This window comes from Ricinus communis, chromosome 4 (genome assembly GCF_019578655.1).
Source record: "Ricinus communis isolate WT05 ecotype wild-type chromosome 4, ASM1957865v1, whole genome shotgun sequence".
Lineage (NCBI taxonomy): Eukaryota > Viridiplantae > Streptophyta > Magnoliopsida > Malpighiales > Euphorbiaceae > Ricinus > Ricinus communis.
This window is the reverse complement of record NC_063259.1, coordinates 11,700,080-11,718,252: the sequence shown is the minus strand read 5'-3', so window position 1 is coordinate 11,718,252 and position 18,173 is coordinate 11,700,080. Positions and strand designations below refer to the sequence as shown.

The following is an 18,173-nucleotide window of genomic DNA, read 5'->3' as shown; positions in this document are numbered from 1 at the left end:
TTAGTTTTTTATAATAATATATTAAATTTGTTCATTTCTATCTATAAAAATAATCAATATAAATTTTATAAGATATGAATAGATTAACTTATAGATGAACTTAATATAATTTAAGGATTTTGTCATCAACTTTATATTAATTTTTTTGATAAAAAATCTAAATAATATTTATACTTATTTTTAAAATAATAACGCTTCAAATACTTAATATTTACATATAAGATACATAACAAAAAAAATTATATTTTTTAAAGTTCATTAAATAAATTTCAAAGCTGTAATATTAATTTCTTTTTAAAAAATAAAAATGAAAATGTTACTAATTGAAGTGAAAAAAATATTAAACTAAAAAAGACAATCAATGTTTTTAATTTTTAATAATTATAAGCTTTGTATGGTAATAAATATGAGTACTATAAAAGTTATTTAATTATATTTTTAAATTTTATCAATTAATTAATTTATCCTAATATTTTTTTTAATATAGCAGTATTCTTATGAAATATTAATTAATTTGATTAATTATATGATATTATAATTATATAAATATTTTGAAATAATTAAATAAATATAGAACTAATAAATTAAGATAGGCAAGTATAATATAATTAATTTATTACAATATCCTTTAAGATATAAATATAATCTTTTATAGAAAAATAAAGTGAAAAAATATAGACTAAAAATCAAAATCAAAATAATAAAAATTATAAACTAAAAATCTTATATGAACATAATTTTTTTAAATAATATGACTAATTTAATGAATAAATTATTAAAATAATTTTATTAAAATAATTATTTAATTTATTAATATATAATAACGATTTAAATTATTATAATTCATTATAAAAAAAGTAATTAGTATATTTAAATATCAATAATTTTTTATTTTAAATATTAAATTTTAATTTAGAAATTTAAACACTTAATAGTCTAATCTTAATAATCTTAAATATTATTATAATTATTAAAAAAATTTGGTAATTAATTAATTAATTAGAAATTGCAAAACATAACGCGAACTCGCACAGCTTCATTGAGAGAGAGAGAGAGAGAGAGAGAGAGTGCGAAAGGCGGTCGAAGCCCTAAGATTCTCTCTCTCGCTCTCTTCTAATCATTGTCTTTACACAGGGATCTAATCCCCTCAATTTCTCAATTCAACTTACGAATTTCATCACAGCCAAACCTTCAGAAAGAAAAATGGTCAGTTCTAATTATTCTTTTTTCCTTTTCACTATTATTTCTCAATATATATATATATATGCATGCTTCTGGTGTATGCTTTTCTTTTTTTCTTTCTTTTCGTCTTAAATAATTTATGTCCTATGTTTCCGTCTGCAATTACTTAGTGGCTGTGGTGACGGCTCTGACTATGGTTGTGTATATGAAGTTATGGAAAAGGAATCTTTATGTTAAAGTTAAGCTCAACTTCTTTCTGATTTCAGTAATGAAAAACAAAAGCAAAATTAGGATATACCAGATGCTTACTTTTTTTATTTATTAAATTAGTAGTTTTTTATTTTTTAATGATTCTGTTGAAGTTTGTAACGTTTATTTGTATCTTATGGTTAATATGTTTATTTGATAATTTTTCTTTTGCATTATTAGATCAATTTATCAGGTGCATACTTTTTCCGCAACAAATCCTCTGTCTATATTGCGTAATTGTTCTTCTTTTTGTTAATGGTCTCTTGTTTGATATTTTGCTTTGACAGCACAAGTTAACTAGAGGTAACCGTGACAAAGTTCAGCAGTTCATGACGATAACTGGGGCAAGGTAACTTAATAGTCACATTTGTTATCATTTAGTAATCAAGTTAATGGTCATTGGTTATATCAAAATTTCTCGATGATTCCAGGTCCTTGACAAAGAACTTGAACTTTGAACTTCAATAGAAAGAATAGGAACTTACAGACGATATCATGGTAGCCCTTAAACTATGAAAATGGAATCCTTCCCCTATCTATCCGGTGCTTTTCTCATCAGCCCGAGTTGCTGTTTACAACTTTTCAGTCTCTAACTTCACTCATTTAAGCCTTAACTCCAATCTTGAAGAGATTCACTTCATAGATGCTGCTTCTCCATGTAGCTCTATTAGTCTAATATGTGGCCAGTCTTCTCTTCTCTACTTAGATAGCATTTTGAAGTTATTTCCATCTTGGCAAACACTTCGAACTAGAAGATCTTGGAGTGGTTATCATCCTATGGAACACAAGGAATGTCACAAGCAACAGACATGAGTGTTTGCACACACACTTTGAATTTTTCATGTAAACGTTTCCCATGCATACAAGTTGATTGAAAGCGTGAAATTGTCAAACATTAGTTAATGTATGGGAAATGTTAAATGGCAGCACATTTGTATTCCTTGCTCGTATCCCCAGTTCTTGCACAACGCAAGGTTTGCTTTTCTTGTGAGGAAGGCTGTTGCTCTTTTTTGTTTTGAAATGTAATCAAGTATAAAGTATGGTTCCTTCTAAGTTTTTCTATGGCTTCTTCTGAAAGCTAGAGAAAAAATTCTAACTAGCTTTTTACCTTTCTCATTTCCACCAAGGAGTCCAGGCCCCGCATACACTCTTGCAATCATCATAGAAATTCTTGCATGCCCTTTGGATTTTCTTTAATGAAGATTTTGTCCTCATTACATGTTATGGGAATAAGCTCTTCCATTTGTTCTTATATTTATTTTCTTACTTTTTTCCATGTGTTCTTATGTATACTTATATATACACGCTCGCACACACACATATGTTTATATGTTTATATATTAATTTTTTCTTTTGGTGCTACCATCTAATTCATGTTATGGGGTGTCTGGACTAACATTCTTCAATTTCTTTTTTGTTTTATTTTACCTTTTCTTTCAAAATTTTTTTTTATTCTTCATTAGCTTTCACTAACATTGTACTTTTTGGGGTGATCGTGTGTGATTATGATATGGCAGGATAACCTGTGTTTTATTTATTTAGTTATTTCTTTTTTTTTTTTTTTTTTGCATTTAAGTTGATTTGGATTTGAAATTAGAGATTTTAACATTTACCTCTTAAACTGTAGTGAGAAAGCTGCCTTACAGGCTTTGAAGGCCAGTGACTGGCATCTTGAAGGAGCATTTGATGTGTTCTACAGCCATCCCCAGATAAAAACATTCACTGATTCTAGACATCTGGAAGAGCTTTACAACAGATATAAAGGCAAGACTTCTTTCTCTATCTTGCACTTGAAGTGGGACCTTTGAGAGAATGCAGTAAAGACATTTATGTACCTCAATAGGTCTACTACTGCTTACTCTTAGTTAATTAAGGTCACTAAATCACTCCTTTTTCTTCCATTTCATTCTTGTAAATGTATTTTGTTATAGAAATTCAATATACCTTTTCAATAAAGTATTGTTTTGTGGATAATGTGTGCATTGGCCTGTGTGTTGGTATCTAGTTGATAAGAGATTAATACTTAATAATTGCCTGGTGTGGACAAGATCTGAAACAGAGCATGTGCTGTAAACCCCCAGGTCATATGGCTTTTGTTTGGGTTTTAGATCTAGTTAAAGTAATATATGAATTTGATGCAGGAATATACATCATGTCTGTTGTACATTTTAGTTATGAGTGCTGAATTTTGAATTGCTTGCTTTTGACAGTATTTTTTTTTTTTGGGTTTTTACTTCCCTCTTTTTTATGATTAAACAAATTGTCCATATGACAAAACAAAAGCTTATCTCCCTATGAGCCTCTCAATATTGCCCATTGTCAAGCGAGCAAACTTTCAGACATTTTTCCTGATATTTGGCTTATAGTGCCAACAATGTCATGGATTGATTTTTTTTTAGTATTATTTATTTCTGTAGCTCTTGCATATTTAACAGTACATTGTGGCTTGCGAATTTTTTTTTTGGTACACTTATGTGTTATGCGTCAATGTTTCATGTCCTTAAAAGAAGAAAGCTTTTTCTATACATCCTGGCCAATTAAGTTAAGAATTTGCTATAACTATATAATATAGAAGGAAGCAAAATGTTTTTATGTCCAACCCTGATTTAACACCTGAATTTTAGAAAATTGTGCAACTGAGTCCATGCACATACATATTTATATATTTTGTTATTTAGTTTGGCCTTCAACTTTACTTTTTCTAGAGCTTGATTTTTGATAAGAACCCATCTAGCACGAGAAATTCTACTCCAACAAGAAACCCTAATGATGCAAATCCTACTAATTGAAAGGATCTTATTCTGACAAGGAGTCCTCTTCTAATTAGGAGTTCTACTCCATCAAGGAGTCCTAATGATATTGAGAGTCTAGATGACATAAAAAATTCAAGTGATATTGAGAATCCTAATCCATCTATGATTCAAGATCCACCTCACATCTATGGAGATCCAATTGCAAGGTCCAAGGCTAAGAAGATAAAAGAGGCTCTCAATGGGCTTATTCAAGACATTTGGGCTAAGGACACATCAAAGCTTAAAGAGTTGGATTCAAATTCAAGGCTCATTAATCTAATTCAGTTTATTGGCTTGAACGAATCTAATATGGACTTAATGAGCATAAAGGAGCACATAAGGGAGTGTGGGCCTAATTAACTCCACCAAAGATAACCCATGCGTGTGACTTAAAGAAACTAGAGACTCTTACTCCTAATGGCCGGCTACATAGTATTTTAGGAGTATTAGGACTTTGTTTTTAGTTATCTCTTTTAGTTAGGATGTTTATCTTTATCCTATTTGAGTTGTAATTCCTTAATAACTTAGAATTAGGCTTTTCTAAAGGTTATAAAAGCCTAGTACGAATTTTCAAGTTCGTTGATTGATTGATGATTAATATATTTTGTGAGTTTATACTTTATTCTTAGTTCTTGTTTGAGCTAAATCGAACTTATCAAGCAATTCATTGTCTGTGGCGTTCAAATTTGACTTATAAATTTAGAATCCATACTAAATTATAGCGTCTTCTACCTCTAATACCTTACATTTAATAGTTTAATATAGTTGAAGGGTCTAAGGTTTTCATTGATCTGATTCTAGATAGATCTTGGGCAATGAAATCAAACTTGCATACGGGATTAATCCTTTGATATATGTTAGGTTCGTATCAATTTTGATAATTTTGAAAAATCAGTTAAAAGTGATATACTTGCTATATAATAAAGCATAGCATGATGTCATTACCCATCAGCTAATAGTTGATGCGGAAATTACCTTTCCACCTTGTTTTAATTATATAATTATTTATATTTCCTTTCATTTCTTTTCTTCAATTTTTACAGCCTCTTGGTTTCTTCTCTCTTGCCTTCTCTTTCTATTTGCTTTTTGTTCTTGATGTTTGGGAAGTACTTTACCCTTTAATTTCTATTGAAAAATAGGCCTAGCACTGAATAATTTCTTATTATATCTACCAGCATTTCTATCAAGAAGTATAATTCTTGGATTCACTTGCAAACTGTAACTACTCCTTACAAATTATCCAGCTCACATTTTTTCTCTCTAAACATGTAATCTTTGATATCTTCCTGAGAAAACTTTGAAACAAAAAACTCGTGGAAAATATATGAAAGAGAAACATTCGAGGAAAATATTCACTAGTTGCAAAACTTTTACAGTTCACAGCACTGTCCATCTTCTCTCTTAAAATGCACAGTTCACAGCACTGTCCATCTTCTCTCTTAAAATGCCCTATGGCTGTCAGGCCAGTAACCAAATCTTTACTTGCATTTCATTAAAACCTCCCTTGATTATCCTCATGTCCTCTCTGCTTTCGTACTCTTTAGATAAAGCTTACCTAGCAATGACATCCTCTTTTGTTGAATGATTTACAACAGCTTTAGTGACCCAGATAATTAAGGATAGGATATCCAAGTAAACCCTCGTTTTATTTATTTTTCTTCAAATCCTATCTTTAACAGCCTTCTGTAATTATAGAAGCGTGATAGAATTGAAAATAATTTTTTAAATTAGCCAAAATTGATAAAATTAGAAACTCCAGTCAAAAGTGAAAAAAAGTGAAAAGACTTGGAGTTTCTTTTGATCATTTGGCCTTTGATCCTTGAATGACCTAGGATACAAGTTGACCTGATATGGTTTAAGGTCTCTTGATTTAATTGATTATAGCATGCAGATTTTTGTTTTATTGATGATTTGATATTGTATTTTGGCAGCTAAAATGAATTTAAGCACCACCAATTGCTAAAGTTGGAAAAAATAATCTGGTGTTGAAATTCTTGTCTCCGTTGGTATATGCTAATTATATCAGGTTATTGTTGGCCCTATGCTATTTTGTATTAAATATTGGGACATATATGTATTATTCCAAATATTTATTGTACCTGCTTGTCTTGTTTATATTTTATGACATTTCTTATTGGCTTACCTTGTTATCAATGTGATTTCGTTATAATAGGTCAAAACTATTTATTTAATGGCTGTGCCTAATATGATTCTTTATGGAACATCGCACTTAGCCTGTCTTATCATGCTTGAAATAGTATAATTTTTTGTTTAATTCTATGTATAAATGAGAAACTGATAAGAAGCTTATATTTTAATTTTTTTTTTTTTGCAGATCCTTATGTTGATATGATACTGGTTGATGGCATTACTCTTCTTTGCAATGACCTCCAGGTAGCTGTTATGGTTGCTGGTTAATTGAAATGTCTGCGACTTTAATGGTTTATGGTTCAAATCTTAAAACTTCAGGGATATGTTTGAGTTACCCCATCATTATATTTGCATGGGATATATCTTTTCCAAATAAATGCTTTTCTGAATGTTTCCAATACATGCTTTGAAAAACAATTGATTGTTTCTCTCTTTTTCAGGTGGATCCTCAAGATATAGTTATGGTACGTATACATCAATTGTCTTCTTACTTCAGAGGATGCATCACATGTACCCTTGTTGATGTTCTTCTTAGCTCACTACGTCAGCTTCAAATAGTCTAATTGTCTCTGAATCGTTAAGCATTTATTTGGAAAACATTCATAAAATGCATGCCGTAATACTAACCAGCTCCTTTGCTAATTCAAATCGTCTGTGTTGTAGTGTTGATCTTGGAGAATTCTCCATCAAAATGTTAAAGATTATCATTTTGTAATTAGTTTAACTATGTCAAGAATCTGTACTTTCTTGTTTTTTCAGTTTTGATCAAACCTTTTAAATTTCGCAATTTTAGCTTAATTGGGAATTTGTCAGCGGTTTTTAGCCAATTGGTCAAAACAGAAAGAATATCAGCAGTTCGTTGATTATCAAAACTAGAGGCGAGCAAAACTGAACAAAAACCAAAAACAGAACTGAACCAACCAGTTTGGTTTGGTTTAAATTTTTTTTTAAACCGAAATAATTCTGGTTTTGAGTAAAAAATCTAAATGAACCAACCGAAATTGTAATATTTATTTTTATGTTAATTAATTAATTAATTTGTATTAAAATGAATCATGTGGATATTTTGTTAATGCATGCATTTACTTGTTATTGCAGCTAGTTGTTTCATGGCACATGAAGGCTGCTACCATGTGTGAATTCTCTAAGCAGGAATTCATAGGTGGACTACAAGCACTAGGGTGAGTGTAAACATTTTCTGTATTCTATTATTAGTTCATAGAAAATGTTTGTGATTGTATGAAACCATTTTGGTAAAAACTAGCTTAATCTATAAATTTTGATGGCAGGATAGATTCTTTGGAGAAGTTCCGTGAAAGGATACCATTCATGCGATCTGAGCTGAAAGATGAACGTACGTATAGTAGAGTTGACTGTGAAGAACTTTGCCCGAAATAGATTGTAGTCCTGGAATTTCATTGCGGTTTTTGGCTAGCAAAGCTTTAGTATTAATGCAGATATGCATGGTTGCATGTTTTAATTCTTCTTTTTCTTTCTGAAGAGATGCTTCAATTTTGCTTTTGTTGTTTTGAGATCTTTCCTCCTTCTGTCCAGAAAAGTTCCGCGAGATATACAACTTCGCTTTTGGCTGGGCAAAAGAAAAGGTATGCATGCCGTGCATAAGGATGGGTGTATTTCTTGTTGATGATTTTTTTTATTTTCTCATCTAGGTTGCATAAGAATGGTATATTTACTTTCTGATCATTTAAATTGACTCAACTTTGGTATCAAGCAGCATAGAAAATGCCATTGCTATCGTGACAAAGTTGAGCTAGTGATTGTTAATTTACCTGAAGGTTTGGGAGGACAAAAAAGTGCTTATAAATGTAACTTTTAAGCACAAATAATTATAGCAATTTACATTATTATATTATATCAACCTTTAAATTTGATTCCAAGTGGTAATGAATTCCAAATGGGAATCCAACCTTTCCTCCCTTCTTGTAGAATGAAATTCCAACTTTTATGGGAATAACACGAGACCATTTTGTGTTCATGTTTTAGTACTAAAAAGGTAAATTAGTAAAAAGGAACAAGATATTGAAGTAATTAACAAACTATAAGATGTAAAATAAGAATAGCTTACTAATTGATTAACGAAGTTTTTTAAAATTAAAGGTAATTAAAGTTCATGGAGCGTGGGATTAAAAGTTGAGAAATAAAAACTAAGTGGTGTTAGAAAGAAGGAAATAAATATGAGTCATAATAATGTGAGAAAAATTCTATTAGTTTGACAATTAATCTTTGTCTACCAGAAAACAATCCTTCGAAGACTTGTTTCGCAAGAAGTGCCAATTCTCCTAATTCTCTCTTAAATTTGTAGACCATTTTCATCTTATAAAAAGCTCGCTCTGTTGTCTGCCTCTTTCTTTTTCCGAATCTTTCTAAGATTCTTGATTACCATGAATCTTTGAAATAAAAAATTATTGACAAGTACATTTGTGTTACCTTTGATCGTATTGTACAACCATTGGTAAGTAAATTCACCACTGGATGAGTATTTTGCACATTTCTTTGTCTATTTATATTTGTATACATATATGTACATGCATACATGTACCACACAAATCAGATCAAGTGTACTTCTGTACCAAAAGTTTGGTTGGAACATTGATTTCGACATTTCAGATTGCAAATGATAATTTGTGGCTTGTGCAAAGTCTAAGTTTAAGTCATCGAGTGCGTAAGGACTTCTGGTAATGGTAGAAACCTCTTTCACATTTTGTGATCAGCGCTATTAAAATGCTGTACTGTGGTCATTAGAATATATGAAGAGCTACTATTAGCGTTACATTGACCATTTATGTACTTATGCTTTTTAAACTTATTTTGCATAACATCTTTCAAAAGGTTAATGTTGTGGGCATGTAGAGGTAGAGTGGTAGAGAATGCAAATGAACTTTGTCATAGTGCCATTGGGAAGCATATGATCAAGTAAATATACATTGAGATGTGTTCAGATTTGCATATTGAATGAATGTGAGCATAATATATTGAAGTTGACTGGTAAAGAAAATGCAAAGGAGCTTTGCCACTCAGAAATATATCGAGTAATTATTTGTTGAATTGTTTTCATAATTGCATATTTATGATTGAGTGACATGGGCATGATAGGCATCCCTTCATCTCCTTTTTTTGCTACATTGTGCAAGTTTTTATGGATATCCTTTTTTCTTTGTTTTGTTTCTTTTTCTCCTTTAATGGATGTTCAACTTATGTGGCTAAATTTAATACATGTCTGTACGTTTATTTTTACACATGCACATTGCAGCCACCATCCTCAGCTTATCTGTTTAGACATATGGTATATTGTTGATTGTTTTCCAAGTATACTTGCAATTCTGTCAGCATTGAGGTTTTTTGTTGCTTGCAGGGTCAAAAATCTTTGGCATTGGATACAGCTATTGGTATGTGGCAACTACTGTTTGCTGAAAAGCAGTGGCCATTGGTCGATCACTGGTGCCAGTTCTTACAGGTAACTCTTAAAATCTTTCGAATAGTTAGTTGTGAACGATTCATAGTTTTTATAAGTTGTAATCTTGGTAATACAGATGTTTAAGTTGTGTTTCGACTGTGAAATGAAATACTCATCCACAACCAGTCATTGCGCTTCTAAGAATAGTCACGGGATTTTTACCATTTTAGGGTTAAAACTAAAATCAAATACCAATATAGGGAAGCTTTCAATAGAATTTTCGTTTTCAAGGTGCTTTTGAAATTATTGCCCATTCAGGGATGAATTGTGATCTGGTGGATGGGACGGTCAAATAATTCTGCTGGTGAAATTGGTGGAAATATCTTCTGCCATTTTGACCAACGAAATATATCCCTTGACATGCTATGTGCCCCTATAAGTGGCGAATGGAACTTCTTTTGGCAAAGGACCAACTTGGTCCTTGAACTTATAGATAAAAGGTTAGCCTGAAATATATTAACTATGCCATTAAAATTTTAATATGGACTATTGAATTTTGGACTTTCAGTTATATAAATTTTAAAGCCCATGCCTGCATGAATTATTGAGCCAACAATTAAATGCAGGGTTGGGCTTGTCCACGTGGTCCAAAAGTTAACCCTTAGGTGTGAATAGTAACTCATATATACTTTTATAAGCACATTAAATCCACAATCCTCTTTCCAATATGGGATAAGGTGTTACATAAACTTAGTGATAAATGAAATTTTGTGAAATAATTTGAAGGACAAATTTAATATGGAAGTCTCAAATCATATTAATAATTAGTATGTGGAAACTAACTAAATGATTAATGCCAACAATGGCTTCAGCACAACAAGAATGAGAACTAGTATATCCTACTTTTGAACCATTAAAGTAAGAAGTCGTTAATGTTACAATTAGAACAAATACTTTTTAAATTTAATTGTAAAGAGATGATAAGGTGAATATGAAATTTAAATTTCTGCCTTAATTAATTAAGCATGAAAGAAGTTGTTAATGTTACAATTAGAACAAATACTTTTTTATTTTAATTTTAAAGAGAGGATAAGGTGAATATGAAACTTGAATTTCTGCCTTAATAATTAAGCATGAAAAATGGCATTTTTTTTAGTACTAACACGCTTGAAGTTAAATTAATCTATTAAATTTAATGATACCTTTGTCAATAGTCAAGTCAAGTCAAGTCAAGTCAACTCAACTAAGCCTAATTGAAAGTTAATAGGGTTTGGCTATATGGATTTTCTTCCTCTGCTTCGAACAATTTTGGGCTTTATTTTGGCAAGATGTAAGGCCCCTAAATCATCTTGTACCACTTCTCTATATGTTAGTTTGGTCTACCCTTTCCTTTAATCTCTCTATTTTAATATGATAAACTTCTTTAACTAGAGCATCATGCAAATCATATGGTCAGGCAGGTCTACAGGCTCTCAACTTCTCCTTAATGGGTACCATCCCAACCTTTGCCTTGGTACACTTATTACAAAGTGCAGATTATCCATTCTCGAATGCCCGTATATCCATCTTAGCATTCTCATCTAGGCGACACTCATCTTAGAGATCTGTTGCCCCCTTCATTGCCCAACACTCACTCCCATACACCATAATAAACTGTTGCAGTGCGGTAGAACTTGGCTTTTAACTTGGTTGGAGTTTTGCTGTCATATAAGACCCTAGTGACATTTCACTTCATCCACCCTACTTTAATCCTATGGTTATCATCCTCTCGGCATCCACCATCTCCTTGAAGGATTGAGCCAAGGTATTTAAAGTATGCTGACCACTGCAATCCCATCTAAGGTAACTCCGCTTACATTGCTCCTGTTGTCACTAAACTTGTAGTGTATGTAGTCCGTCTGTGTTTGAGTATTGTGCATCGCTAGTTCCAAGCCTGTACGGTTATATTTTTTAACTTACACTTGTTTTGATAAATGAGTCTGTTTGTGTTGATACTGCAAACCCACAGGTGTCTCTATTTATGATCTTAAAATTTTGTGTTTTAATTCTTATCTTTATCATTTTATTCTTTAATGGCATTCATTTCAGGCTCGGCATAACAAAGCAATCTCTAGGGACACATGGTCTCAACTGTTGGAATTCACCAGGGTAAGTGTTATAATTTATATCTATATTCTAGTTAATTAGTAGTGCAGGGCAGGTGATGTTAAGAATTATTTTACCTCGCAAGTATGTTATAGCAATATTAATTTTAAAAATTATGATTCATTATAAGTATAGATTAACATATGAATCATATAGAGCTTGGAAGAGCCATCATAAGTGATATTTAAAATATTTATAAAAGGAAATTTCTTCACCTTTTAATTTACTCTTTCCTACTCTTGGGCTTTCTTGTGAAATCTACTAGCATAAAAAATCTGTAAAAATTTCTAACCTGTCATTTACCTTGCAAGTGATCAAATCTACTATGAATTTCTTTGGACTTCAAAAGAAACTAGGAATATGATGAATTGAGAAATATTTATATTTTGAATATGGTTAATGGTATGGCTTAAATTTAACATATGGAGTAACTATTTGAGTTTAATATGGGAAAAACTGCATTTTTAAGCTCTTGAGTGTTTTAATTTTATTTTATCGAGTCCTTTAATTTTTATGTAATTTCATTAAGCCCTTATACTTTTATTTTGCTTTCATTGAAGACTAATAGATTCTCAATAAAATTAAAAATAAAAGTACAAGGGTTTAATACAACAAACAAAAGTTTCATGAAATATGTGAAAAGTCTTTAATGAAACAAAATATAAAAGTATAAAGGCTCTAGACAACATAGAAATTCAAGGGCTTAAAGGAATAAAACTAGAAAGCTCGGGAGCTCAATAATGGATTTTCCCTTTAATATGATTGTTGTCTAGATTGTGTGCTTTTATGTTGTTGGATTCTACTAATAAATTCTTATAATATTACATTACTACATGAATAAAGATTGTAATAAAAATATCCTATTTAGGTAGGAGTCATTGATAAAGTTCAAATATGATGAATTAATGAATTTTAATAAAATTCTTGAAGGAAATGGATGTGTGTGTATATATGTACAGTCTTACTCATCAGACACGTTGTCTGTAAAATATTATTATGAAATTCATATAGTGTATTAATTTTATTATATGTGTGTAAAAACATAAGATACCAAATATCTATCAAATTAAGAATATTAATTTCAATTATTTTTGGTTATTCAAAGTGTATTCATGAAAATATTTTTAATTCTTAATTTATTATTACTATTCTTTTATGTTACTTGATTTATTGATTTACGGTCAGAAATAATAAAGTAAAACTGATTTTTTTTGAGTAAAAGAATATATAGAAATCTTAATTTGTGCACATTCAAATCAAATTCGTAAAAAGATATAAGAGCATCTCCAACGGTGTTCTTTATTTTAAGGAGTATAATCTTTTTTATAATAGATAGTATCCTAATGAATTTTTTAATATAAAGAGTAAAATATTTTATTTAAGTTCAAAGCAATCTTTATATTTTATTTTTTATTTTGCTTCTGTTTTATGAACATTAATAATTTTAATTTCTTTGTTAGTTTCCTTTTGATCTTTTACCAATAGAAAAACAAGAATTACAAATATTAATTATTTAAGTGCATAGAAATTTATAGTGCATTTATTAAATATAAAGTAGAGAGTGAAGTTTGGCTCTCCATATGTAGTGAACCAAATTAACTCTCCACTTTATATTTAAAGAATAAAGAGTAAAGTAGAGTGTCATTCTATTATATAACTCTTGGAAATAAAGAATTTAACATATATAAAGAGTGGATTAAGTCATTATGAGTCTAGGAAGTGTGGGAAAATATTATTGAACCACTTCTTTGTACTTGCTCTTTTTTTATTTGGCGCCTGCCCAGGTAAAAATTGAATACCCTGGTTTCAACTGATCGCAGTGAATCACTCCGTATGTAGGCAGATTGTATATAATGAAAACGATAATTTTCTTTCGATTTGCCTAATAGGTGGAGTCCTTTGATGCTCATTCTTTTCTTCCGAAGCTGATGGGGCATTGAACTGATTCGATGTGATGTGTGTTTTGGTAATTAGAAGTCATATGATTTGAAAGTAAATTCATAAAAGAATTCATTCTATTTAAAAAAAGATATGAAAAAAAAATAAAATGGAATTGATAAGGTTGAAAGATATTTTAGTGTTATAAAATATATTGATTTATTAATGTGGAATTTATTTAGAAATTTTACCTATTTTGTTAGAATTTAGTTCAGTTATAATCAATTTCACATAAATTTAATTATATGAAATATTAAATTAATTTTTATTTAGTATATATAAATTTTAGATTTACAAATAAATTTTATAAATTTGAATCGAAAACTATATAAATGTTTGTAGGTCTTAGTCGGCAAAGAGGAAGCATGAAATTTTGTGTGCTGCAACTGTATGCCCTCTTATTTTTTTGTGACGAATCATAGTTTGGATCTGTAACTGTTAAGTCATCATTAAATTTCTTTTTTCCTGGTCATGCAGACAGTGGATCCTGTGCTATCTAATTATGATGCTGAGGGGGCCTGGCCCTATCTAATTGATGAGTTTGTCGATTACTTGAATGAGAACGGAATTATTCAAACGATGGGTCATCAATCGGGTGATTGGAGCCTAAAACAATGACCGACCGCCAGAATGCAGAATTCGGGGATGTGGGTTGATTTTTTATTAAGCTTTTGACTTTCTTTTTTCTTTCTGAAAGAAAATAAGACTAGAACAATCTATATTTGACAAACTTTTGCAGCTAGTGGGGATTGTTCATATGGCATAAGACTTTGTTGTGATATAAATAACATACCCTTGCATTCGTGAAAAGTTTGGATGTGATGTCTGCCTATGACAAGACATTTCACCTTCACTCCACTGATCGAACATAATTTCATTTTTTTACTTTTTCTCCATTTCTTAAAATGTCTTGGACTGCAATGTTAAATCAATCCATTGATAGCCCTTTCTTCTTGAGAAAAAATTAAAAACTTTTCAAGAAAATTACATAAAAAGATCTTGAAAAAAAAAAGTATTTTTAAAATTAAAATTGCAAATAAGCAATACAATCATGGTTATTTGTCTTTAAATTAAATCTATTCGGTATTATCTGTTAATAGAAAATGTTGAATTTCCAAAGTTAAATCTATTTAGAGTTGGAGCAATTTTAAAATTAACTAAACTATGAGCTAACTGAGTTGCAAGTTCGACTAACAAACAATAGAATATAGAGGTAAGTCTTTGAATGCCGTTAAGAATCAAACTAAACTCAGAAAAGACTGGAAAAGACAATAGAATTTTTATTAATCAAATTGACAGTTTCAGACAGTCTGACTCATTCATATTACTGGTAGCCATACAGACTCATTCATAGTACTGGCAACAAGAGCACAACTGCACTTAGTCCACTTTGATTTGTAGCTTCAATCAAGAGGCATCCACATTCAGCTTAAAGAACCCATTATTAGGCGGTTGGCAGGAAGCCAGTTGAGGCATCCTATTTGTCCTTGAAGCCTGTAGAAGAGAACACTCTAGAGCAACATTAAAAACCTAGAGAAAAGCTTTCGCTCGTCTATAGACTAAGGCTGCCTCCATTGTATATCCAGCATGAATCATGTCATTTCTTTTAGACTAGGCTATCCAACAACAAATTGAAAATAATGCAAACTGTTGCCATCCAGCTCATCCTTTGCCAACCATAAGGCCTTTAGGGTAGAAACTTGTCTAATCCTACGAATAACAACATGAAAAGGACATGCATCCAAATATCAATACAAAAAGGGTAGGAGAAAATAGCATGGCAAACACTTTCATAACCAAAGCCACAACGACTGCAGCTAGAAGTGGTAAGGACATTGATGGTTAATCAATGTTAGAAAGCAATACATCATTGTGAAAGCGCCAAAGGAAAATGCTGATCTTAGGTGGAAGACTCAGACTCCATATAATTTTCCACCATCTCTCCATAGGAGATGTAGAGGAAGCCACAACTAAGAGAATATCAAAAGATCCAACGCAGTATCCATTCTTCACCGAATAATAATATTTTTTATCAAAATGCTAAGATACTCGAGCTTGACAAGGGAAGATTGGTCTAGAATATGCTCAAGATGCATCCACATCATATGGTAGAAAAAGAGATCGAATCAGATGAGCATTCCAGGACCCATTCGGCAATATTAGATCAGACACCAAGGTATCCTCATGTAATCATTTTGGAGAAGATATCATAAAGCTCTGCGCCCCTAGGGATCCACTTATCCTTATAAATCCGAATCCGAATAGACTACTTGTTTTTAACACACCACCAGACCCCTTTATCAAATAAAGATATACTCCAAACAAGGTTGCGCCAAATATAAGAGGGATTACTCCCAAGAGAGGCCTCCAAAACTGAACTAAAGAGAAAGTACTTTCCTTTGAGAACCCTAGCCACCAAGGAGGTAGGCCTAATAATAAGTCGCTATAGCTGTTAATAAAGCATTGCCTGGTTAAAAATGGGGAGATCTTTGAACCCCATACCTCATAGCCTTTTTGATTTGCAAATGAAAGACCATTTCTTCCAATGACGTTTGCAATGATCATCCTCCATACCCCACAAAAAATAGAACGCGATCTCTCAATATCATGGAGCATTAAAGAAAGATCCTGAAACAAGACATAAGTGGGAATGGACGGAATAATAGACTTAATCAAAGTTTCATGCCCCCCATATAGAAAAGCTTATTCTTCCAACCATGAAGCATTTTGATGACCCGATCTCTTAGGTAATGAATCCTTTTATTCCTTATGGAGAAGGTAGACAACCCAAGATAAATGTCATGACCTTAGACTTTGGGAATAGAAATTTTTTTGACAATAGCTATTTGAACATCCTCAAGCATATTGGGACTGAATGCTATGGCAGACTTATCAAAATTGGTCAACTGCCCCGAAGCCTGCTTATAAAGAGTTAATTGGTCATTGGTATGCTGACAATCCACTATAGAAGCTTTAAAAACTATGAGGCTATCATCTACCAAAAATTAAATGTGAGATAATAGGTTTGTATTTAGCAATCAGCACACCATGAACTAAATAATAATTAACAGGGTGAGCAAAAGAGAAGAGAGGCCCTACGAGCAAAAAAGAACTAAGTATGAGGAGAGGGCATCTCCCTGATGAATTCCCCGTCATGGCTTTAGCTTCCCAACCACCTTTCTATTAATAAGGAAAGAGTAAGAAACTGAATTAATGCATCTCATAATTACCTGGACCTAACTATAATCATATCATAGTTTAATCATAATTTTCTTCAAGAAATTCCATTCAACCTTATCATATGCCTTACTCATATTCAACTTGAGAGAAAAATAACCTTTATGACCACTTCTATGATTCCACAACTAGTTGATACCCTCAAAGATAAGAAGGACATTATCATTTATCAATCGACCATGAGCAAAATCACACTGCACGTCATCAATAGCGAAGGAGAGAGTATTTCTTAGCCGATTAGTAAAAACTTTGGAGATAATCTTGTAAACCACATTACAAAGACTAATTGGCTGAAAATCCTTCACCAACTTAGGTTTCTTAATCTTTGGGATCAATGTAATGAGAGCATAGTTCCAATTTGATAAATCACCCTCATTATTCAGAACCTCTAAGCAAACAGAAGTCACATCGGCACCCACTATATGCCAATATTTCTGATTGAACAGAGTCGACATCTCATCTGGACCAAGAGCCTTAGAAAGGTTCATGTCAAACAATGCGCGCCAAACATCCTCCCTTGTAAAAGGTGATAATAGAAAGTTATTCATACTACCTGAAACCCTAGAAGGAACCACAAAGAGAATGAGATCCATAACCACATCACTAAGGTAAGAACTCCCAAAAATACTAGCAAAGTAGCCCTTAATAATCCTAGTCATACCCTCCTCATCAAACTTCCAAACACCAGAAATATCAAAAAGGCCAGCGATATAATTTGCTTTCTTGCGTTGAGAAAAGATTTTATAATTACAGTTCCCATGTGCTAACCAACTAACTCTGGAACTTTGCTTCAAGTAAATTTTCTCCTTATTTTTCTAACCAACCCTCAAAAGAAGCAACCTCACGTATGTTTAAACCAGTGCATCCATCCCCACGCAGAGACTCCAAATGCCTCCTAATAGAAGTAATTTGCGAAGATATACTCTTAAATGATTTTGCACCCTAATCAGATAAAGCTCGGGTACACATCTTGATCCCATGCTTAATATTATATAAGCCATCACCTCTAGCAGCCTGCCAAGCCCCACTAATAACCTCCTCACAGTCCCTCTTAGAGACCTAGA

The 18,173-nt window shown here is 31.6% G+C and overlaps 1 protein-coding gene across 3 annotated transcripts; it reads left to right on the top strand.

The window, feature by feature from the left end:
* The first annotated feature begins 1,006 nt into the window (after positions 1–1,006).
* LOC8286230 (DCN1-like protein 2) lies at positions 1,007–14,682 on the top strand. 3 transcript variants are annotated; one of them, XR_007215459.1, is made up of 12 exons: positions 1,007–1,206; positions 1,719–1,780; positions 3,059–3,195; positions 6,559–6,617; positions 6,815–6,838; positions 7,473–7,555; positions 7,664–7,728; positions 7,929–7,978; positions 9,748–9,849; positions 11,452–11,631; positions 11,878–11,937; positions 14,350–14,427. XR_007215459.1 is itself a non-coding variant. In XM_002518787.3 (11 exons), the coding sequence occupies exons 1-11, from the start codon at positions 1,204–1,206 to the stop codon at positions 14,488–14,490; spliced, it is 786 nt and encodes a 261-aa protein (XP_002518833.1). In that variant the 5' UTR covers positions 1,007–1,203; the 3' UTR covers positions 14,491–14,682. The 3 variants fall into 3 exon arrangements, 2 of the variants coding, with proteins under 2 accessions (XP_002518833.1, XP_025013052.1); XM_002518787.3 differs by lacking the exon at positions 11,452–11,631 and having other exon boundaries at positions 14,350–14,682; XM_025157284.2 differs by lacking the exons at positions 11,452–11,631; positions 11,878–11,937; positions 14,350–14,427 and adding an exon at positions 11,246–11,440.
* The last annotated feature ends 3,491 nt before the right edge of the window (positions 14,683–18,173 follow it).

Coding starts and splice junctions, on each gene's coding strand:
- LOC8286230 (XM_002518787.3), top strand. Junction 6,618..6,814: donor TTCTTTGCAATGACCTCCAG/GTAGCTGTTATG, acceptor TCTCTTTTTCAG/GTGGATCCTCAAGATATAGT. Junction 9,850..11,877: donor ACTGGTGCCAGTTCTTACAG/GTAACTCTTAAA, acceptor CATTCATTTCAG/GCTCGGCATAACAAAGCAAT.